The 11,785-nt window shown below is 36.5% G+C and overlaps 1 protein-coding gene across 2 annotated transcripts in view; it reads right to left on the bottom strand.

Annotated features, from left to right (window-relative positions):
- Window positions 1-624: 624 nt before the first annotated feature.
- The window catches only part of LOC140166507 (phospholipase D1-like), a 192,126-nt gene continuing 180,965 nt past the window's right edge, over window positions 625-11,785 (bottom strand). For both annotated transcript variants that reach the window (XM_072189987.1, XM_072189988.1), the window contains 6 exons: window positions 11,528-11,638; window positions 10,447-10,535; window positions 7,267-7,436; window positions 3,448-3,733; window positions 2,580-2,700; window positions 625-1,802 (listed from right to left, as the gene is read on the bottom strand). In XM_072189987.1, the coding sequence (XP_072046088.1) occupies window positions 1,578-1,802; window positions 2,580-2,700; window positions 3,448-3,733; window positions 7,267-7,436; window positions 10,447-10,535; window positions 11,528-11,638 (1,002 nt within the window). In that variant the 3' untranslated portion in view covers window positions 625-1,577. The remainder of the gene's footprint in view (window positions 1,803-2,579; window positions 2,701-3,447; window positions 3,734-7,266; window positions 7,437-10,446; window positions 10,536-11,527; window positions 11,639-11,785) is intronic.

Raw genomic sequence — 11,785 nt, 5'->3', positions numbered from 1 at the left:
AAGAGAGAGAAAGAAAGTAAACACTAGTAAAAGGACATAATTCAAAAGATTAAGCCACCATCACCACCTTAAGATACTATCTTTTCTGTATGCACGAGTCTATTGTTGAGAAACTAATAATCAAGAAAGAATTGTTAATAATTATAATACTAGACAAACTTATAGTTTATTAAAGCAGAAAAGGTTATTTTTTAGATCCAAGTAATCTGGTACTCACTCAGATTTACAATCAACTCAAATAAACGGCAACCAGCAAGTTTAGAACCGTCATTAAGACCAAACAGTGTTGCAGTTTCATCAAACATCTAGAAACACCACAACAGAGTGAAAAGATTTTTGATAGGAATTGAAATATTTCTTAGCGGGAACCAGATTACTTGGATCTGAAAAGGAACCATTTCTACATGAATGAGACAAATTGAGATAATCACCATGGTTGCAACAATACAAATATTTATGGCACTTATTGGGCTACAGTTTCATAGCATAGAGCAATCAGAAAACAAAAACTAATATAAAAACTGAAGGGATTACAAGGTCCAGAGTTGTCATTTTGTTTTTCTTTTCAAAAACAGTGTGGTGTCAAGCAGCCCTTTAAAAAAATAACAAGTGAAGTGTTGAAGTGTGATGGCAACTTGGACTGAATAAGCGCTGCAATAGTTCTCAAAATTGTCAAGAATTAAATGATACATGTAATCAAGTTAAAACTCACACACATTATGTAATATATAACCCTAGTACTAAGATAAGTTGCAAAGTAATGCTTATTTCACCCATATATTATTATGCACAATTAAATTTCAGAACCACAAGAATACTGTATACTTCAGACATGCTCATTTATCACAGAAAGCATCTACCTAGCATGCAGTAGGGGTTGCAGATTTAATTCACATGTCAGCATGTTTTCTGGATTTGTTTTATCTGGAGTTTGTGCCATCATTACCTTATCTTTCAAAACTGCTGCATATTGGGCTATTTCAGTTGAAATCCATACACTCATCATGGAATACATGGCCTTAATCTCCCTTACAGCGGATGTAGACTTCAAATAGAGTTGTCCACTCAGGTAACTCCATTTTGATATTCACATTCCCTGTGTGGAAGACTTAAAGTCATGTCTTCCTTAGGGTATATGAGTGTCAGCTGGAATAGCCCATTGGATGGGTCAAACTATTCCTTCCTCTTGCTATATCACATGGTCAACCCAACAGTGTTAGTGGGAAGTGGAGTTATTTCAAGAAAGCATAAAGTAAGGTAAGGTATTGTAACTGGCTATGGCCGCAATTCTTATGGTTACGTGTGAAGTCCATACGGCCAGAGTTTGTAACTGACCATGACCAGGGTCAGTTATCACCACTGATTACACTCACAGTTTACACTGGTCATGTATAGATATCATAATTTCTGTGACCATAATGACCACAGTTTACATCAGTTAAGTCCATAGTTTACTAGGTGCTATCCCTTCCTGTGTAGTGATCCTTGGTTGGAGATCTTCACCACTCAGGAACTGCAGATATCATCATTTGGCCACATCCAGAGTTCATATCCATAATCACCTCAGTTTACATCAGTTAAGTCCATAGTTTACTAGGTGCTATCCCTTCCTGTGTAGTGATTCTTGGTTGGAGATCTTCCCCACTCAGGAACTGCAGAGGAATCCATACCAGATAACCCTGGACATCTTTGAGCTGCTTCCTGGCTGCCTCTGGATCTTTCTGACATAGACCGGGGTTTTTCTTGTATTCAGTTAGAGCAGTAATTGTACGGGTGGAATCAGTAGGGATGCATTTGAACACCTATGGGAGGAAAAGAAAAACAGTTCTGTAAGTGATTTCAATGTGTGATTTTAATGACTATTTTTAATGAATGTGGTTGGAGTTACTGTCAAGCATAGTAATGATTAGTGTGCTGTCCATGTCCAGATAAGTGTGAAAACATCACCGGTCCTCGATTGTATGCTCTTTTTTAGGTTTACACACAAGTTTCCAAGAGTATACTAAATTGATTCTGATGCCTAACTGCCGCAAGCTCTATTCTTCTAAGAACAATTGACATTCATGAGCGGAATGCAAAATATCTCAACAGTTTGAATTTGATTTTATTGGAATATATTTCTATCACATATGTTTGTAAATAATATAGATGCCACTTTCATACAGCATCTCGTAACTACCTCTAATTATGCTAAAGAACTCCTGAATTATCTAGCCATGCTATAAACAGATAAAATAAAATTAAAGGATAGACGATTGATAAAATAGTATTGCTTTGACATGTAATGCATTATATAAATATTTTTTTAATTTGGCTAATTTGAACACATTGCATATAACCAAAAACATGGACACAGAGCAATGGTTACTTTGAGACATATTCTATTCCATCTGAAATCCATACACCCATATGCCCCCTATGGAAGTCATGACCTTTATCACAGGAAATGTAAATTTCAAATAGGGTTACCTGAATAGGTGACTCAATTTGAAATCTATAACCCCTGCATGGGAGATTCAGGCCATGATTTCCATAGGGCATATCGATTTCAACTGGCCAATTGCAAATAGCCCAATTACCTGTTCATATATGCTTGTATTGTCACTAGCAACCTTCATCCATGTTCCCTTGTAGAAATCATCGGCCACTGGATCCGTAACATCAATATCACTATGTCCTAATAACACACCAAGATGCTCCCTGGAGAATTACACAAATGGACAAAATGTATTATTCTGCAATGCCTTATACTATTTGATCTAAAGTATGTGGGCAGTAACTATTAGGCTAACTGGAAAAAGCACAAAATTGACCCTTTCATGGTCATCTCAAAACAAGGTTCTACCCCCAAAGTGCATGCTCTGTGTGCGTACCCCTGTCAAATGCATGCTTTAATTAATGCATATGCTTTGCAAAACCCTTCTGGCCTATTTACTAGAAAAGTATGGGAAATAGAAAAGCACATTTGGAGCATGCGTTTGCAGGGAGAACCTTGTTAGCAAGATGGCAGATCTGTGCAAAGGGCAAATAGAGGACATAAGAACTGAAACTAACTGAAAACAAGGGTCTCAGGAGTGGTAGAGGAGCCTGAAAAAGGGATAGACACCACAGCACATACCTATACCACCAGACAATGGCAATACCCCGCAACCTCATTTTCGACTACTGTCACAAAAAATGGACCATTTTGACAATAATACAAAATTAGCCTATTCTCAGATATAACTTGGCCACAACAGGTTTCCAGAAAACCAGAACAGATTTCAAGAAAGCAAAATTATTACATACTGTCCTTTATGACAATTTTTACTTATTGGTGAAATTTGGCAAGTTGTTTTCACTTGTGCTTATGTAAATTTACACCATATAAGCCTGACATGACTTAAGCTCACTCCAAGCATACTCATCATTGATATTAGCTGAGCCTAATAAATTACCATTACTTACTTGAAAAGCCATTTCCTGAGTTCAAATCCAAACTTGCCAGCCTTATAGTCCTTTCCATTCATCTTACTAGGGATTGTGTGGGTATCCTGTACCAGTATGGCTAGCTCACTGTCTCTCTTCCCAAGCATACTCCTATCATTGATGTTAGCTGAGCCTATGATGACTGTGTTGTCATCAGCAATCATCAGCTTGGAATGGATGTACACTAGCTCTGTGACAAGATTGCCGCTGAGTTCACCGTGGTTGCGTAGGCCGTAAAATGTGATGTATGTCCTGGGATCATTAACTGGAAAGAATGGATTGATAATTCATAAGCAATAATTGAGTGAATGTACAGAAATTATAATAGAACTACATTTGTGACACGATCAAGGGAAATGAGTCGGATGTCGCTAATATTGATCATGAGATATTGGTAAAGAGAATGTTAAAATGCTTTTGTTTTATATTGTTTTCAGCGATTGATAAATTGATGTTGCAAAGAAAAGTTATATCAACATGGGGTTTCTGAAAGTACGGTGTCTGATCTCCGCCAAATCCCCCTGAGATATTGGTAAAGAGAATGTTAAAATGCTTTTGTTTTATATTGTTTTCAGCGATTGATAAATTGATGTTGCAAAGAAAAGTTATATCAACATGGGGTTTCTGAAAGTACGGTGTCTGATCTCCGCCAAATCCCCCCTTTTCTTATTCATTCCCCCTTTCCTTTCCCCTTTTAAAATAGTTCCCCTTTTTGACTTCCCCCTTTTCAGAGTTTCCCCTTTTTTACTTTCCCTTTTACAAATAGGTCCCTTTTAAGTTCCCCCTTTTCAAATAAATCCCCTTTTGACATTCCCTTTTCAAATAGTTTCCCCCTTTTTCAAATAGATTCTCCTTTTTGCAAATAGTTCCCTTTTTACTTTTCCCCCTTTTCAAATAGTTTCCCCTTTTTGCAAATAGTTCCCCGTTTTTTACTTTCCCCCTTTCTGCAACTAGTTTCACCTTTTTTTGCAAATAGTTCCTCCCGTTTTAAAAATAGTTTGCCCCTTTTTCAATCTCCCTCTTTTTACACTCAAGAATGGTTTCTCCCATTTTTACTTTCTCCTTTTCAAATTAAATTCCCGATTTTTAGTTTAACCCCGCTTTCTTGGTGCGTGTGGATTCATTTACATGCTGTGCTTAGGCTATTAGAATTACGCCTGTACCCATGTGGAGTGTTAGTGTCGGATATGCAGTTTACCGTTCTGCTACATAATTCATCGAACTTCAGCGATGTCAAATACAAATCTTTTCATTTAATATTTAGGCCTACATATATTAAAAAAGATTGCAGATGTCATCATTTAGTAAAAATCTACCACAAATTTGCGTGTTGGACTGAGCCTGGTCTGAACTGATATCCGCATACAAAATAAAACAAAGAGAATGCTTGAAAACATACTTTGTGCATTATAGTAGTGTTCAGATAATTACCACTGATCCCCCCCCCCCAACTCAACACAAAAGTTGACAACCATGAGTGTTAACAAATCTTTCAAAAGCCCCCTTTTGCAATGATTTTTCATCAAATTTACCCCCTTTTTCATGCAAAATCGAGGACAAAATCATGGCCCAAAACAACCCCTTTTTTGCGGTTTTCAATGACTAGAATTTCAAACACCCGCTTTCAATGATTAGAATTTCAAACACCCCTTATCAATGACACTAAATATTGACATAACATTTCTGGATTTTCTCAATTACCCCTTTTATCAAAATTTCGCAGACAGTGCAAATTAAATACCCCTATTATGCTAATTTCACTGTCAAATTTTACGGACAGTGCAAATTAAATATTTCAAGGTCCTTGCTACTGGTAAAAAATAACCCTTTTCCGCGCAATTTGGTAACTCTCATGGTTGTCAACTTTTGTGTTGAGTTGGGGGCCGGGCCACTGATCAAGTCACATCATGACATGTGTGTGTTTGTTTGTTTGTTCATTTGTTTGGTTGTTTCATCATTCACAGACTTTCAAACATTTGCTATGAATTTGCCCAGCATAACTGTAGTAACTGAAGTGAGACATAACATGTCATGTTTCATCCAGTGGCGTAGCTGCCGGGGGGCAAGGGGCATTGCCTATTTGGCCCCGCCCCCTAGTGCAAGAAAAAAGAGGAGGAGAGAGAGGAAAAAAAGAGGGAGAGAGAGAGGGAGAGGAGGGGCAGAGAGATGGGCAATCCATACGATATGCGTCTATAACCCCCCCTGCCTGGGAAATTTGGTGGATTTGGGCTCTGCCCCATACAGTCTTGCCCCTCCTGGAAAAAATCCCAGCTACACCGCTGGTTTCACCCGTTTAAACATTCTGAACATGGTTTCATCTGCCCTATCAAAATCGGAGTAAAACCCCTCTATACATATGCATAAAGGTTGGCGGATTCCTAACCCATTGAATGTAGAGGTCGCTTGCACAACAGGCTATAAATCTGCCTACGTTGGTATCCAAATTTATGTCGAATGCCTTTCCAATAAATGGATATAGTGGAATGAGCTCTAGTGAGTGCACAGTACTATCCAGGGTCCATGCTTACTGGTAAAACCTACGCACGGAAAACGGGGAGTACCCAAATAAAAAGAGAGTATTATTAAACAAAAAGGGAGTATTATTTAATAAGGGAGTATTATTAAAACAAAAAGGGAGTATTATTTAATAAGGGAGTAACAATTAAAAATGGGTATCTATGTGTGAAAAGCGGGAGGAAAGTAAAAAGGGTTAAAATTAAACAGCGGGAACTATTTGCAAAAAGGGGAAACTATTTGCAAAAAGGGGATATTAAAAAGGGGGAACTATTTGTTAGAAAGGGGAACTATTTACAAAAAGGGGGAAATTAAAAAGGGGAGCTATTTGTAAAAAGGGGGAACTATTTTCAAAAAGGTGGAAATTAAAAAGGGGAATTAGGCTTATTTGTAAAAAGGGGAACTATTTACAAAAGGGGAACTATTTGTAAAACGGTGGAAAGTAAAAAAAGGGGAACAACTATTTACAAAAAGGGGGAACTATTTACAAAAAGGGGGAAAGTAAAAAGGGAAACTATTTGTAAAAAGAGGAATTTTTGCAAAAGGGGAAATTAAAAGGTGAATCTATTTGTAAAAAGGATAACTATTTACAAAAAGGGGGAAGTATTTTGCAAAAGGGGTGGGGTAATTAAAAATCGGGAATAAATAATAAAGGGGAATTTGGCGGAGATCAGACACCGTATGAAAGCTCTAAATGTCCTCTTTAGAAACATAAGTAAAACTCATTTTCGACCAGGGTCGACATGTCACATATTTGCATTTTTGGGATCAAAGTTGTATCTAGTACTTTAGCCATAGTCACTATTTCACAATCCAAAACCATTGAACTGTACATGAACATATCTGATGGAAAACAAAAAGGGAGTGATGTTTCCATGAATTTAAATAGGTATTGGGACCCACGTTGAACTTAATGACTTGAAAAAAACATTTGCTTATTGTTATGAAGTTATTAGGTGACATTTGCAAAGCAATACTTTTGGATGAAAATCATCGATCATGCCTCAAAATTAATGGAGGCCATCCAGACCAGGGTCTGTTCACTTATCAATTTAAGTCTTGGTGTCCTGCAACTGTCATTTTCAAAGCATTCTTCAGTATTTGATGGGATAATTCCCTTGTCTGCCTTTGGCACAGTGGTTTTGAAAATATTAATATTGAAATCTGAACACCATCACCTGTCTATATTATTTGTATGGGCTCCTTATGGGACATTTGGGCATGGCAATATGCCTTTTTTTGTTTTTGCTTGCTAATGATCCTTATTCCAAAAATGCAACTTACTTCCTGGTTCCCTTTTGAGTCTCTGCAGTAGTGAGTTCTCCCCTTGGCATATAGATTTGTATTCCCAATGTAAGATAGCATGTATTGCATTACCGCCATCACCGCCAACCTCTCCTTGGAATGCTGGTAACAATGGAAGCATCACATATACTCGGAAGGTTTCTTTGTCTCTGAAGGAACATAGTGAAACAAAAGTGTGAGTTTTTACTCTTGAAATAACACTGCAAACAAGCACTGACGTCAATAGTGGTTGCCTGCAACCCATTAATCCTAATCTAAACAATAATCTATTAATCATAATCCTTATCATAACCCTGGCTTTATAAAACCCTATTCTAAACCTCGACTGCTGCCCTCATTCATCAACTTTCTGGGTTGAGGACTAAACGTATGTGTTAAAAAAGTGTCAGACTTTGCAAGCAAATTCTGTCTGGAGACTGCGCAGTTGTGTCCAAATTGACCTTTTGACTGCATTTGTTACTGAACACATATTTTTAGAACTTCAGAGTGTGAGCTTGTCACAATGGCGGTACATGGGCACCAATAAGCAGTCGCGCTAACATGGCGCACAACCAAAGTCACACAAGAATAAAATATTTTCATGAGTCCAAAACAATACAAGCAGTAAGTTTTTCAGTCATTACTACAAGCATAACATAAAATATGTGCATATATTTTGTTCTAGTACATCTACATGTATAGTTTTTTTTTTTTTACAAGAAAATATGAATGCAAATTATAAATGCTCATATCGTATAATTTGGTTGAGCATATCTCTAGTTTACTCTCTATCAGATGTCCCCACAACAGAGCTAAGGGTGGCAGGATTATATACAAGATTTCTAACAAACTAAATGTGTTGGATGCATGTATTAATTGTGATATGCTTGCAAAGGGTGAAACATACAGGTGCTAAGTATTGTTTTTACAAAGGAACATAGGACAAAAGTTATTCATCAGGAAACAACATACAACTGATGTTATTAGTAATTAGTAAGGGTAATGTAAAAAGCTACTGCTGCCAAATAAAGGTCACAATACTTAGTGGTGGTGCAAGTAGATTTCCTATAATCATCAAGTTATTATTACCAATGTATATCAAGTTTGTACACAAAATTGAAGACCACAGAACTAAAAGGGGGTTAGGTCACACTGAGTGCATTTCAAGATAAATGATGAAGAAGGTTGTTCTGTCCATGTAGTTTTCAATTCAAGGAAGTGGTTTGTCCATGCAGTTTTAATGTACAAAATTATTTCACTATGAAATTTGCAGAGGGTGTAGATAGCCCCGTGTAGCATAAATTCATTTTTCGTGATTTTGTGACTAAAACCCTTTTAGTTCCGAGGTCTTCAAGGTATCACAAACAAAACTTATTAAGAACCATGTTGTTTCCAACACCAAATATCATCATGTGACTACAATGACATCTTATGTGCATTTTCAACAGATTTGTAGAGAAAATATTGTTGTATCAAAATAGTAGATAAAGAACAAACTTGGACATTGATTCAGTTTTTGTGTGTGATAAAAACCATATAAATGTGCCTTCAAATACACACAATTTAGTGACAAATATTTTTAAAACTGTGGCAAGTACACAACACATGTTACTGATGATCGAACATGACACAAAGAATTCTTTTGTAGATACTGTTAGAAACATAATAGTACCGCATAAAAAGTGTCTGTATCAATAAGAATTATTACTATTTATATCAGGCTTTTGAGCGATACAATAAAACTATATTGTACAATATTTTCAAAATACCGGATGCAATACAATATTCCTTGAATATTGTACACGTCATCAGCGTCTGGCGTCAGCGTTACCATGGTGACGGCACCAACACGCGTCATGATACAACAGCACAACAATACATTACAGACATCGTAACGGCTCACAGGAGATTTCGTACTGTATAAACAAGTAAAATCACAAACTTCATTCGCGGCAGTTCTGGATGATGATAACCTTAGGAAATATAATCCACATCTACAAATAAACCTATGTATATAATTATTCCGAAATTGTCTTTGGGGAGTAAAGAGCAGAAAACAAGAAGGTCAAAAGGTAAGCTTACATTTACAATACACATTGGTTAAACCCGTGGCTAGGTAAGCTTAAATTTTCATCTTACCGCATAGCAAAAGCCTGATGATATAAATAATAATAATAATATTGAATGGCTTATTTTCGTGTGATACAAGAATATATTGCACTCGATAGAAAAATATTGCACTCGTCTTCGACTCGTGCAATATTTTTCTATCTCGTGCAATATATTCTTGTATCACACTCAAAGCCATTCAATATTATATAAGTATTTATGTAACTAAGGCCTTAATTTACTGTCAAGCAATATTAGACAAATATTAAAACTTGCATGCAGATTTTAAAAGTGAATGCATGGCTTGCAAGAACATCATAGGTATTGTGCAATTATCATTGCTACAAGAAGATTTAAATGTGAAGCATACACTATGTTTCATATGTGGTTTATCCACAAGAAGTTGCATCTGTACTTAATTTCAAATTATTGTTATCTTAAATTTCACTTCTATATTTTTAAATTAAAATGTTAGTAGCTTATTGTTATTTCAAATTTTACTTCAATATTTTTAATTAAAATGTTACTGCCTTGATTGTAAGCTTTAGAGAGCTTAAAAGCTCTATAAATCTTACAATCAAAGACATAAGTATCTAGCTGCCAATAGCAAACTCTGAAATACAACAAAAAAACAAAAACCCAGAAAATCTGAATTGTCCTAAACTTTTGTACAGGGAAGGGAAGCTAAAAAAAGTCTAAATGACTAAAGCCTGAAAACTTGATATTTTCTTCATGTAAGCCTCCACATATTTAGGTAATATCAAGACAGGGATTATACAGCTCATGAAAATATGCCAACCTGTCGAGTGCTATCCTCGAACTGTGATGTCCCTCCATATCTTTCTGTCTTGCATCATTTTCTCAATTGACAAGAGCCTACAGTCCAGTGTCTTTGCTTTAATCCCTTATGGCTTGACAATAATTTGATTTAGGCTTACATGAAGAATACATCAAGAACTTACATCCTAACAATGTGCAAAATGACTAGCTTCACAATCCGTAAAACCCCATACCCACTTTTGCCAATCTTTCACATGCAATTATGCTGTCTCATACAGATACATAACCTACCTGTGAGCCCTGCATATCCTTTCAAACAAAGCATCAGCAATCTGATTAGTGACTTCATGATCACCGGCGATGGTGATGAAGAACTGGTTCTAGTTGATGATCACAACATGGTGGTGTGCACACAGGTGATGAGAAGGTTGGTTAGTATGGAAGAGGATGTACAAACGGTTTGCATTAGGGATAGATAGAGGTCAAACTACAGTGATTTGCATCACCTATATGGGTACTATTGCCTTTCTATCTGTGTCCTGATTGGATAATTACATGATATAATCGTATGAGTAACCAATCAATGTAGAGCTTTTAGATCTGAGTAATTTTAAGCTTGACTCCTTTCAGCCCTATAGACTCTTCTTACTATATCTCTGATAGGCTAAATACATGAAATGGCCCTCTTTGTAACCAATCAAATTAGTTCTTATAGGCTGATAATTTGGCTGGTAGTACCCTGAGGTTAATGCACGCCGCAACAGCAACTACTACAACACAAACTTAGTTAGCATCTACATAAAAATAATCCTTATGTCCATGGAAAAAAGCCACTCTGCTGTTGCTACCAACTCTTTTACTGATGGCTGGAATGTCAAGCCTGTCTATACCAATATGTCTTTTCCATTACACCACATGTGAATATGTGTCCTTTATCTAGCACAACTCTAGCCCTATCCATAACATGTAAACTTTCCCCTAATTTTGACCCTGACAAAACTAGTCTTATCAAAATATAGTCACCTCTGGCAATTTTTGAGGAAAGAGTGAAATCAAAGGATAGTCAACATTTCAAAGCATGAGTGTTACAAAGGTTTCCATGTGTACTGCTCAATGTGCCTTTTTATCCCTAGGAATTCACGCAGATCACAAACATCCCAAAGAATCAAAGTTGCTCACGCACACAGCAAAACAATCCAGAGAACACTATATTTCTCTCCATAAGTGACACACAAACATGGTGCTGAGTCCAGACTCTTCTAGTCTTAAACTTCTTTTGTGTTTATCCTAATATCCATATAACAAAGTACCAAGTATAACATCAGAATATCTACCAGTAGAGGTTGAATACAAACCAATACAATATAGTTACCTCAATATACAGGTAGTGCTTGGATTCTTTAATCACCCTCAGGTATGCTTGATGGATGGAATCTTCTGTTGTATTTACACCTGCTGACCATGTGCAAGCTGAACGTAAGATCTATCACACACACAAGAACAACAAAAATGTAATGCATGTTAAAGGCCTACTCAGTGATTTGCTCATTCGGAAAATCATTAAAATTTAGCCAAATTATTTTTTGCACCATTGTTAGTAGCATAGATGTAGATGTGCCAACATTGCCTG

The sequence above is a fragment of the Amphiura filiformis genome, chromosome 12 (assembly GCF_039555335.1).
Source record: "Amphiura filiformis chromosome 12, Afil_fr2py, whole genome shotgun sequence".
Taxonomy (NCBI): domain Eukaryota; kingdom Metazoa; phylum Echinodermata; class Ophiuroidea; order Amphilepidida; family Amphiuridae; genus Amphiura; species Amphiura filiformis.
This window is presented reverse-complemented; position numbering and strand designations above follow the sequence as displayed.